At 40.3% G+C, this 13,122-nt stretch overlaps 1 protein-coding gene across 2 annotated transcripts in view; it reads right to left on the reverse strand.

Moving 5' to 3' along the window:
* The window catches only part of STK32A (serine/threonine kinase 32A), a 180,206-nt gene that overhangs the window by 25,160 nt on the left and 141,924 nt on the right, over nt 1-13,122 (reverse strand). The window contains exons 12-13 of one of the 2 annotated variants that reach the window (XM_003266595.2): nt 7,028-7,092; nt 2,671-6,649 (exon numbers count right to left, since the gene is read on the reverse strand). In XM_003266595.2, the coding sequence (XP_003266643.1) occupies nt 6,556-6,649; nt 7,028-7,092 (159 nt within the window). In that variant the 3' untranslated portion in view covers nt 2,671-6,555. Of the gene's footprint in view, nt 1-2,670; nt 6,650-7,027; nt 7,093-13,122 lie in introns of those variants that run through there. The other variant, XM_030826935.1, reaches the window with a different exon arrangement.

The raw sequence follows: 13,122 nt of genomic DNA on the forward strand, positions 1-13,122 counted from the left end.
AAAGCTTTTTGTTTTGGGTTTTGTTTTTTTTTTTTTTTTTGGTCTTTCCCCCAAAGCCTTGCTATTTGATTGTTTTGCAAGCATTTTCTGCTTCTTTTTAATAGCCTAGACTTGAAGAAAAACTCAAATTACGCCCATACCAAAGTACATTCTTTAGCAAATGGATCCCAAGGAGTCAAATCAGTGTACGGAAGCATTATTTGCTATATCTGCTCTTCTTAGAGCTTTCAGGTACATATTGGCAACTTGAAGACTCTGAGAAATCCTGTGATAAGTCTTTCAAACTTTGCCTAATTCAGGGTTCTCGAGCTTTTGACTACTGAACCCTTCTATCCCTTACCATCTTTTAGCATCCCACCAAACCTATTATACTACACCCTTTTGTGGGAAACACTACTGAATCCAGTTCTAATTTGTTGTGCAGATCATATTTTCATTGCAAAAGTTAAACTACTTTACCGGGGGAAAATTGGAAAGTGGAATTTTAAAGTCTGGTGCAACTGTAAAGTTCAGTCAGGCAGACTCAAGTGTAGTTGGATCTAAGTGCTAGACCCTGACATCAGAGCATTGCTTCTTTCCACTTCGGCCCTGTATACCTTCGGTAAGTGCTTCCTTCTTAGTAAAGCTCTTTTATTATTATTATTATTTTATTTGAGGTGAGTGTCCCTCTGTTGCCCAGGCTGGAGTGCAGTGGCACCATCTCAGCTCACTACAACCTCCACTTCCTGAGTTCAAGTGATTCTCCTGTCTCAGTCTCCTGAGTAGCTGGGACTACAGGCACGCGCCACCACAACCCGGCTAATTTTTTGTATTTTCAGTAGAAACAGGTTTCACCATGTTGGCCAGGCTGGTCTTGAACTCCTGACCTCAAGTAATCCACCCGCCTCGTCCTCTCAAAGTGCTGGGATTACGCCTGGCCAGGAAAGCTGTTTTTATGTGGGACGATGTTGGTTGTCAGCATCTCCAGGTTTTCATTTCACCTGCTTAGTAACCTCAGAAGAGGGAGAGAGTCCCTCAACAGTTCCAGCTAAAAAGACTGATTCAGTCTGGCTTGGGGCATGTGCTCACCATTGACCTAGTCACTGTGGCCAGAAAAGCACATGGGACCAATTGGCCACACCGGATAACATACCTCGCCCCTGAGCCACCTGAACCACATGGACTCCTAGTAATTCCACAAAGAAAATCAATTTGTGATAACTGAAGAAGGATGGATGCAAGGAAGGCAAAAAGAGCCGTGGCTGTGGCACCATTCACAAGCTTGCAGGGCATGAATGTCTTGCCTGGTGATGTGGAGGTTGAGACAGGTGGGGAGGAGATGGGATACCACGGGATGGCCATTTCTGATTAATTGCTTTTGTATGTGAGGAGCCCCTGTTGGTTTGATAGAACAATGCCCTTGATACAGGAGCATAGAGTGATTATACCTTTTAACACAGAAGCTCAGAATCCCAATCAAAAGCTACTCTAAGTGCATAAAGAATTAATTATTTTACAGTTGAAGTTCGAGTTTTGATGTTAATAAGCTTTGGTTTATAGCCCCATTTTATGACTCTAACTCAGGATTGGTGAAGCGCCTCTCCCTGCTCATGACCAAGGCAGCAGCTGAGCTCTGTTTAGGATTTGAGTGGGTTTAAAGGCAATAGTCAGCACTTAACAAACGCAGGATGCAGCATTCTAAAAGGCATGAAGTGGTTTTCTTCTTAAATGGTGAAAGATACACATTGACTTTCACATCTCTTCCTTCAGGGTGGAGCTGTTCAGTGGCTGAGTCACGTTGACCAGGTGGGGAATGAGAATGCTGAGTAGGAGACTAACAAGGGCCCTCTGGTTCCAAACAACCTTCTGGAATCAGCTTTTCTACCACCAACCCGTCACAAAGGAGACCCCAACCATGAGCAGGAGATGGGGGATTAAAAGGCCAAAGTAACCTGCGGAAATGAGATCACATGCTAAAGGCTGGTACTCTTCAGAATCCGAAGAGTTCTAGATCCTGCCCTTTGCTCAGATGGCTGCTAGGCACACAGCAGGACACTTAACATGACCTGGACAACAGGGTACTTCGCAGGCAGAACTTCAGAGGCCACAAAACTTACAACAGCCTACTATTTTAGGACAAGCCCAGGGAACCAGCAGCTTGCTGGCTGCCCACCCACTGTGGGTCTGAGAGGTGGTGACAGTTCCCTTTGTTCTCTCCTAAAGCAGAGGTTGCTTTTAGCTGCAAGAGTTCAGAGCTGCCCATTAACTTTCTGTCCCAGGTTGTGGACCTTAGAACTTCTGCCTGCTGCTTTGGTATATGGAATGGGGCACAGATGTTGAGGGGTAGGAAGGCAGAGTGCTAAAGAAAGAGGTGCATAGGCTGCCCATGGACTTAGGGGCATAGTGAATGGCAGAAACTGGAATTCTGGGCTATGTTCCCTGAGATGTGACTGCTAGAGAGGTCAGGATTTTTAGTTTTTATACATGTGGGTCAGGTAAGCTATACTGCATTCCGTAGTTGCAGAACATCATCTCTGTTACAGAATATTATTTCTGGTAAGGGACATTCCTCACAATAGGAAATAGACAGAAGAACGGGTTACTTTGGGCACCCCCAGTGCTATCTCTGGAGAAAACAAATACACACACACACACATACACACACACAGCTGACAAAGAAGGGTCAGTGGCTCATTGTTTACAGAAGACATTTTAATACACATAGGCACATTTATATTATATATGCTACAGCTCAACAGAAGCACTTGTTTCCCATTCGAGGGCTGCCAGATCAGCTGCCTGTTCACAACAGCACAGGTAAGTGAAGTTTGAAATTTTAATATCAGTGTTTAATATCAGTCAGACACACTGAATTTGTAATAAACAGGAATCACAGACAGATAGCAGGAAACAGGATTTTATGTAGACAATACAGGGACAGGTCGGTACTGAAACAAGCTTGCAGTGCTTTTTGTGCCTTTTCGTTCAGCTTTTGAAGACCTAAAGCCTTAGCATTACTGCCTCATCCACGAATAGCAACACTGGTCTCTACTAGCTACGCTAATACTTTTTCTTCCTACTTATTCTTCCATCCAGTCTACAAAAGCTATGATAATAGAACATCTAGCGGTTTCTGGTTAAAACTTTCCTATCAGAAGAAGCCTAGCCACTAATTAATTAGGTTACTGTAATTCATTTAGCAATGCTCTGTGCTGGTTGCTGTTCATTCCTGCCCTAGCAATGACCTCAGGCAAAACCAGTGCCACCATGGCAGTGGGTTAGCCATTAGCAGACGACTTCCTGGAATTAGGGTTGTGGCATAAGTTGCCGGGTTTGACTGCCCTACGCATCTACTAGAGGTCACTGAGGGTGTACTGGAGGTGGGCAGCTCTGTCACAGTGCAAGAGCCTTATAGCTGGGATGCTCTTGGACTTCAAAACCTGCTCAGACTTTGCAGATGCTCCATACAGGCAAGGGAAGCTGCTGGGAGAAAAACATTCAAGAGTACCAGGCCAAAGGATTTAATAGTCATCTTGTTTCCTAAAAATCACAGCTCTGAGCCTCGGTTGTCACGACTCTGGAAGAGACACGTTCCACCTAGTGGGATATTAACGTTTAGCCCAAGTTATAGAATAAAACCAAAGGATCTGATGTCAACAACTAGCAATGACCATAAAGATTTAGGAAAAGTTTAAATTTTGGAAAAGTTTTTTGTTCTCATGTTTAAAATGCACAGTGGTGGGAGGTGATTACAATCGGTTTTTCCGCACTGTCAGATACCATGGTTTTGCTTTTCAAACTTGAAATACACTGTGTGTCATTCACCTGGCTAGCACTAGAAATCCATCTTACTCTCTGAGCCTGTGCTCTCTCATCTGTGCATCCATGGTTCCTAAAAGCCCACAGAGGTGCTTCAGTCACAGAAGCAGCTCACTGGAAATAAAACTAGGGATTCAACCTACAGAGATTGTATCGGGTTCCCATCCCATCATAAATGTATACATGTGAAATGGCACTATGGCTTAACTCTCATCACAGTGGAGATCCTAATGGTTCCACGGCTCTTTGGTAAGTGTAAGTACAGAAAAATTTCCCAAAGCCTCTTCTTGGGAAGGATGCAAACAAGGTCACAGTGAGAGGAGGAACCTGGTTACTTAGGGAGGTGAGTCCACAGCACATAAAGGCTTGAATCAAAAGAAATGAAGGATAGAAGTAAACATGCAAGTAGTCCCTGACACTCATGGGGTTACCAGACTGCAGCAGAATCTGGTCACTTTCTTATTCTTGCTCTTTCCAACACATCCCCCTCTCTGAAATCGAGTCAGGGCAATTGCTTCAAGTTTATAGTGTTTGGAGAAAAACAGAATAGCACAGACAAATGATGTAGGAACTGTAGGGAAAAGGAATCAAACAAACAACAAAAGAGCTGGCTTTTAATTATGTAACAATGATATGGTTGCTCTTAGAGAAGCACTATTTCACAGCTCTGCCCGAAACTCTGGGCCTATTAGCTCAGTGAGGAGAAAACTGTGAATGCCAAGCTGAAGTTTAGCTCTGGCTTTCTACACCTACTTGGTTGCCCCAGTGTAACCTCTTTATGGAAAAGCCTTGCATAAAAGACAGCCATTTCTGTTTCTTTGGTCCATTTTCACTTGCCTGCCTGGCTTCCCAAATGGGCATCAGTCAGGTCTTCCCAGTTGCCAGCTTACTGCCATCTTGCTGTGACACATGCTCTCCATAAGTAAGGACAGGTTTAGGTACTCTGAGTAGCCAAGAGGTGAAAACAATCCCCCACCAAGCCTGTTCACTTCTTGACCCTACCCGGGGGCATACGGGTTGCCAAAAATAGTTCTTCTGCAAAGATCTGTGTATCTGTACAGCGGAGTTACATCGTATGCACGTCTCACTTAGGTGAATTAAACTTTGTGGCAAATCAATAAATAAAATATAAATAAAAAGAGTGAGACACCAGTGATATTTTAAAGAAGTAGGCAATTCTGCCTGCCATTCCTGTAGTAAGCACAGGGAGAAGGGAGACATGATACCACTGTTCCCTTAGTCTCCATGAACTTGCTTCTCTTGGATGTGTGGGCATTCCACTGTTCTAAGAGTAATTCTGAGGCCAGGTGTGGTGGCTCACTCCTGTAATCCCAGCACTTTGGGAGGCTAAGGTGGGCGGATCACTTGAAACCAGGAGTCTGAAACCAACCTGGCCAGCATAGCAAAATCCTGTTTCTACTAAAAATACAAAAAATTAGCTACTCATGGTGGCACACACATGCGATCCCAGCTACTCAGGAGGCTGAGACACAAGAATCACTTGAACCCGGGAGGCAGAGGTTATAGTGAGCAGAGATCATGCCACTGCACTCCAGCCTGGGTGACAGAGCGAGACTCTGCCTGAAAAGAAAAAACAAGAGTAAGTTTAGTCTATAAAAACAAGTATAATTTGTTCAACATTTTAGCTCATCTGGTATTAGCCAAAATGAGACCAAAAATAAAAATAACTAAGTCAAAACAAAATGAAAGCAATGACTTGTTTCATTAGTGAAAGGTGACACTGTATTGGGCTTCACTGAGAAAAGATACTTCCCATATGTTATGGGTAATTTAAGGGGTTTTTCAATGGTAAATTTTACTATCTTCTAAATTCATTTCTAACTTAGACAATAAACCCCATATAAGATGTAACTTTTCTGAACTGCAAGGTGGACATACTTTCAGTGTGATGACATTCTTTTCTGATCCTCTCCAGATACAGGTCTCTGCTAACCTTCAGAGGACAATTAGCCCTCAAGGAACATGCTTCTTGGAAGGAGAGTGGTGGGCTAATATTTAGCAATTCACTTGTTAGGAGGGAAAAAACGAGCATTTACCAGTTTCCATGGTGTAAATGCTCCCATTATTACCAATTTCAAGTTACCACCTTCGCATTGTTGAAGAGGGAGCTGGGAAGTGGTGTGCACGGCAGGCTCGTGCCAGCTGAGATAAGTGTATCTAATGCTGATTCCAGCACATCACTGGAAGGCCCTCATCCATCTCTGTTACTTTTAATCTGATTCCATTCGTGCCTCCCTGATAGAATTCCTTATCCTTATCCAAGTAGCCTGGGGAATTCTGACCACTTTATGAAACTTTCGAGGTCTGAAAAGTCTCACTGAGTCCTGTGTCCATTTGTCCATTTGTCACCGTGTAATTAGGAGTGGAAAAATAAATCTATATTCATATATTAATTTTAAAATAAAAATAAAGGCGGTTTAGAATAACAATTATAGCATTAAAAAGGCAGGGTATGGCTCATCTAGTATAACCCTCTCATTTTAGATAAATAAAGTAAAGCACAGAAAGTGGCTAAGTGACTTGCTCTAGATCACACAGTTGATTGATGTGAAACGACATCCCAGGACCTCAGGCCCAGGACCCTTCACTGTGTTGTGCTGCCTTTTTTGAAAGATATTCATTCACATTTTCTAAGTCATGATGTGTGGAGTGGCAAGAATTACTGTCAGCTTTTCTTGACATATGTAATTAGAAGTTTCTGGCATGAGATTGTCCCAAGAAGAAGACATGAGGCCTTTACAAGTTGTTATTCTGACCATCCTCATCTTGTGGGTCTTTGGTTTGTTCCAAGGCTAGATTTTGTTGTCTTTTGTTAAAGTCCCTTTTTACTCTTAAAAAGAAAAAAAAAGATGTTTTATTCTTTGAAAAAGAAAATGAAAGGTTTAAGCTTTTGAAATAATATTAAGCCCAATAATTTATAAATAAGCATGAGCCAAGGAAATCTTTTAAAAGGCTTTGATTTTTAAGTGTTTAAATCCTAATTCCTCTTCCCTTCTCACAAACAAAAACTTGATGCTAGACTAATTTATTAATTAAAAAATGTTAAATACCTTACAAAAAAGTTTCTACATTTTCTATAATAGATTGCATCATTTTCCCAATTAGAAAATAATTTTTAAAATGTTAAAAATATATTTTCTCTTCAAGTAAAGTCTGGCTGAAACATGCCATCATTTCTGGGGCTGTTGTTCTCCCAGGAATTACTTACTTTTCTCTGTTGAAAATTATGAACTCCTTCTGGACAGAGTCAAGGTGCTCTTGAAGAAGACATGTCTTCCAGGTGAACGTAGAAAAAAAAATAGAGGTATAGTTAGCAGACAAATGAGGATCTTCAAACAGCCAATAACCTGTTGACAGTCTATTCAATGAAAAGCCCCAAATTAAGAAGTAAGTAGTATCTTCAAAACGGATGCTAAGTGAAGAGATTCCGGGAAGCTGGCAAAACAGGAAGCACCAGGAATCTGTCTCCCCTCCTACACAGATTGCACTGGCAGAATCTGTCTAATGTCACTATTTTAGAACTCTGGAGTCTATTGAAAGCTTGCAACTTTCAGGGAAGGCTTGGGTGGCAAAGTGCAGTTAATTATGACCAACTTAAGCTCTTAGCACAGCAGCAGCTACCCATCCCTCATCCTCCAGCCCATGGGAGGGAGCTGAGCACACACATGTTCCGGAGCAGTTTGCACACAGCCTGTGAGAGTCAGGGTGGAAAGCAAGAACCATGTTCTCCAAATTCTGAGGATCCGTGCTTCCAACACTGCTGCTTCTGATCACAGAGGTGCAAACAAAATGCTTGATGGCCATTGTTGTTGCACCTCCCCCACAATGTTGCCAGCCACTCTCCCTCAGGCTGAAGGGACTTCTGGGAGAATAAAAGGGCCAGCACATTTTCGCCCCCTTCATTTTTCTCCTTTCCTCCTTTTGGGAGCCACATGTGAAAGGCTGGGTGATTCAAAAACAACTGCCTCTGTTGGGAAAATTAGAAAGTGACTGCACATGCCCAGGGAAAGGTGCAGGCTCAGAAAAGACCTAAGAAGATCTTATGTTTACAGCTCAGCTGATCCTTGGCATGGAGACAGCTTACAACAGTAATAAAAAATAAAAATAAAAACAATAACAAAACCCAGCAAACCCTGGGGATGGGAGAAATCTGATTTTCCTAGATCTATCACATTATTAGATTCAAGTATCCAATATAAAAAATAACAAGGCATGCCAGAAAATAGAGAAGTATGGCTCATTCGCAGTAAAAAAAACATAAACCAAAAAAACCTATCCCTTAAAAAGACCTAATAGCAGATCTACTAGATAAAGACTTCAAAACAACTATCTTAAATTTGCTCAAAGAGCTAAAGGAAAATATAGAGAAAATCAAGAAAATGATGTGCAAACAGAACTAAAATATTAATAAAAACATAGAAAACCTAAAAAGAAACTAAAACGGAATTCTTGAGCTGAATAGTGCAATAACTAAAATTTAAAAATTTGCTACAGGGTTTCAACGGCAAAATTGAGCAGGCAAGGAAGGAATCAGTATCAAACTTGATCACAAGACAGTGGAAATTACTGAGTCTGAGGAGCAGAAAGAAAAAAGATTGAAGAATAATGAACAGAGCCTACAGCAAGCTTGTCCAACCCACAGCCCATGGGCCACATGTGCCTCAGGATGGCTTTGAACACAAATTCGTAAACTTTCTTAAAACATTATGAGATTTTTTTGAGGGTGATTTTTCTTTAGCTCACCAGCTATCATTAGTGTTAGTGTATTTTATGTGTGGCCTAAGACAATTCCTCTTCTTCCAATGCGGCCCAGGGAAGCCAAAAGATTGGACATCCCTGGCCTACAGAATGTATGGAACACCATCAAGCAAACCAGTGTACATACTATGGAAGTCCCAGAAGGAGAAGAGAGAGAAAAAGGAAAACAGAATATTTAATGAAATCATAGCTGAAAGGCATGAGCCCCCAAATCCAAAAAGGCACAGTGCATCCCAAGTAAGATGAATTCAAAAAGACCCACATTGACACACAATATAATCAGCTTTCCTTTTTTTTTTTTTTTTTGTCTGACAGACTTTTGTTCTGTTGCCCAGACTGGAGTGAAGTGGCACGCTCTCAGCTCACTGCAACCTCCTCCTCTTGGGTTAAGAGGTTCTCTTGCCTCAGCTGCCCAAGTAGCTGGGATTACAGGTGTGCACCACTACACTCAGCTAATTTTTGTATTTTAAGTAGAGGGAAGGTTTCATCATGTTTGCCAGGCTGATCTCAAACTCCTGGCCTCAAGTGATCTGCCTGCCTCAACCTCCCAAAGTGCTGGGATTACAGGTGTGAGCCACCGTGTTCAGCCAATATAAGCAAACTTTCTAAAGCCAAAGACAAGGAGAGAATCTTGAAAGCAGCAAGAGAGAAAAAATTTGTCAAGTACATCATAAGATGATGGGCAGATTTCTCATCAGAAACTTGAGGCTGATATATTCAAAGTGCTGAAAGAAAAAAAACTATCAACCAAGGATCCTATATCTGGCAGAACTGTTCTTGAAAAGTGAGAGAGAAACTAAGATGTTTACAGATAAAAGTGGAGGGAGTTTATTACCACTAGAACTTCCCTGTATGAAATGCTCAAGGAGTCCTGCAAGGTGAAATGAAAGGACACGAGACAGTAACTTGAAACTGTACAGAGAAATAAAGCTCTCAGTAAGTGTAAATATATTGGGCAATCACAAAGCCAAGATTATTGTAACAATAGTTTGTAACTCCTTTTTGTTTTCTACATAAGAGGCTAATACATATTTAAAAAACAACAATTAATCTAAAAGCTAGTAATATTGTAAATTTGGCTTGGAGGTTCTACCTGGATTTTGTGAATAGCCTAAAAACATCTCTCTATACTGAATCCTGATAGAATGTTCCCCTCAACAATGGTACTGGAGTTGATTAAATATTTTTCTCTTCTAGTCAGCAGAGCCTTCTTTATTTGTGATTTTCTTGCAGATATGCAAAGCATTTGCTTTGACACTGCACTATCCAGCTTTCAATGTCTATTGATGACTTTTTCATCAAAATGAGAAAATTTAGCCTCAAAAAAAGATGATTACCAGTCCCAGGACAGAATTAGACCCGGATTAAATGTTTTAGAAATCTGCAACAAAACACTTTCAAACTTCTTCTGATGAAAAATATTCTTCTTTAAAAAGAAATCATTCAGTCATTTTTTTTTTTAACCTAGGAATTAGAATATGCTAAGTTCTCCAGTACTGGAGAGTTTTCTTTCATAGTGCCTGTTTAGGTGACAGGAGAGGAAACAATACGAAGTGCAGAAGAGGGATGAGGAGCAAGATAAAGGAGAAGACACAGCTCTGTTTTATTTCACTCTTATTTGCAAACGGAGGCATTTGTAATCCTGAGGGTTTCCAGTATTGGTCACAGGGGACAGGCAGCTATAGGATAAACATAATCTGATAAAAGCTCTTTGGAGCAATACTTTTACCCCAAGATTTTTGGAAAAATAATTTTTAGCATTAAAAATTAAGGTTATAATCAAGTGAAGTGAAAAAATCCACATGGATTTATTTTCCTCTACTATGTAACTATTTTATTTAAACAAAGATATGAAATACACACTTGCAGATGACCTTTTAGTGTGATACTTCATACCCCATTACCCTTAAAGGGTTCATGTTCAACATGTTCTTTTTCCTCTGCTTTAGGTGGAGAAGTTTAAGAAGTGTGGCCGAATGGATATATCAACAGGAGTAGCCATAAAGAGAATATGAAATGAGGGGGACAAAAAAAGAATGGAGGGACTAATGGGTCATACATGACTTAGAAGGAAAATGATCGCTAAAAATCTTAGGACTCACCTATCAGGGATGAGCAGAGCAAACAGTGATTAAACTATCATAGCTGGAGATGGCATCCGAAATATTGGAAGGGTTTAGAGCAAGTGGAAATTTCAGGAGGAGAACAAGAGGACTTAGGGAATTTGCCTCAATTGTCAGATAGACTGGGTGGCATGGCAGTCTGTTGATTCTATACTTTAAAGATGTTGAGCAGAGCAAGATAAAGTGGAGGATATTCTGGGGGGAAAGAAAAAACAGAGGCCTCTGACATGAGCATAAAAAGAGCCAAGGAAAAGAAAGGCTAGGAGTCAGGAAGTGCAGTGGAAAGTAAAGCATCACAACAGCTAACATTCTGTGGAGCACTTTACATGCACTAATTTACTCAGAACAAGCCTATGACGTTGGTACACATACCAACTCCATCAATAAATGAGGAAACTGAGACATGGGAAAAATGCAAAACTTGAGTTATGTTCCTCTAGTTTATCACATCCTAGATTCTATAACAGTGTATCTCAACCATGGTTGCACACATAGAATCACCTGAAGTAATTTTTTAAAATACTGATACCCAGGATATAAAATCAATGTGCAAAGATTGCTAGCATTCCTATAAACCAACAAAAGGCAAGCAGAGAGACAAATCATGAATGAACTCCCATTCACAACTGCTACAAAAACAATAAAACACCTAGGAATATAGCTAACAAGGGAAATGAAGGACCTCTTCAAGGAGAAATACAAACCACTGCTCAGGGAAATCAGAGAGGACACAAACAAATGGAAAAACATTCCAGGTTCCAAGATAGAATCAGTATCATGAAAATGGCCATGCTGCCCAAAGTAATTTATAGATTCAATGCTATTCCCATTAAATGACCATTGGCATTCTTCACAGAATTAGAGAAAAACTATTTTCAAATGTATTTGGAACCAAATAAGATCTCGAATAGTCAAGACAATCCTAAGCCAAAAAAAAAAAAAAAAAAAAAAAAAGACTGGAGGCATTATTACACTACTACACTACCTGACTTCAAACTATACTACAAGGCTACAGTAACCAAAACAGCATGGTACTGGTACAACAACAGACACATAGACCAATTAAACAGAATAGAGAACTCAGAGAGCTCAGAATAGAGAGCTCCTTTTCCAGGCTTGTGGCTTGATTGGAATTCCCTTGCCAACACTTGACTCTTTTCTAATGTGGTACCTAAGTAGTGATGAATATGGCTCTAGAGTAACAAGGTGACTCTGAGCTACACACAGTGGGGTAGAAATGGGGCTAAGCTATAGCTAACATAATATCAATATGGTGTATGTTCTTGTTAGATTTGGTTGAAGGAATGCCTTCAGTGAATGGCTCTAGATAAGATTAAAGGCACGGAGGATGAGTAATCTCACAAGCCTTTTGAACACAGCATGGGTAATTCCTATGATCGGAAACCACCTGTTATTTTATTTCCTCTGTAACATTAAGATCTACCTGTGCCGTAAGATGTGCCAGCCTTGAAATGCTCTTGTCCTTTGCTGTATGCTCATCTACCTCTGCTCAATCTGGAGGAACCAGATCAAACGTTGCCTCCTCTGGAAAGCCTATCCTAACCCTTCACTCAGGTCCAGTGAGCAATTCCCAGAGCACTTTGTGTATCTAACCATAGCATTAACCACATAGTCAGAAACATTTCCTAACATAGCAGGAACTTTACAATCATTTGAATAAATGAATGAATGAATGAACGAGCATGTTAATAATATAATAAGGTAAGATTGACCCTCACGTTTTAAAAGCCTTTTACAATGTAAAAGAGTGAAAATAGAGTGAAGAATCAGAAAAATAGTTCATAATCTTTCTGATTCTTCTTGGAAGAAAGACTATTCTTTGTTTTGAAGGAAAATACCTTTCATTTTTGAACCTGGGGTACAAGATTAGAAGAATCTAGAGAAAAATGCTGATATAAGCAGTTCCAAGCCCCATCTCTCAACAGAAACATCAAAAAAACTAGCAGATACTGTCAAAACCAACTTTGTCAAAACTCCGGAAAGCACTCAAAGGTTTACTGGAAACAAGTGAACACTAAATTAAGAAAAGAAAAACAACTTAAAAACGCTCTTGGTGTTAAATCTCAGTCAAAACATTAGTTGAGCATAGGCTAAAATAACAGAGACTTCAGTGATGACACAACAAAGAAGATAATCTCTGCAAACATTGGAGAAGTCGCTAAACAATGGATAACTACAGCCTTCAACAATCAAAAAATAGCAAACCATGAAGAAAGGAGGAATCTGATTTCCAGAGTTACCACATTATAATATTTAAATATCAAGTTTTCAACAGCAACAGAAAAAAAATCACAAGGCATACAAAGAAACAGGAAAATATTGCCATTCGAAGACTTAAAATCAACAGATAGAAATTGTCCTGAGGAAGCTCAAACACTGAGCTTTCTAGAGTGAGATTTTA

Source organism: Nomascus leucogenys, chromosome 2, assembly GCF_006542625.1.
Source record: "Nomascus leucogenys isolate Asia chromosome 2, Asia_NLE_v1, whole genome shotgun sequence".
NCBI classification, from domain to species: domain Eukaryota; kingdom Metazoa; phylum Chordata; class Mammalia; order Primates; family Hylobatidae; genus Nomascus; species Nomascus leucogenys.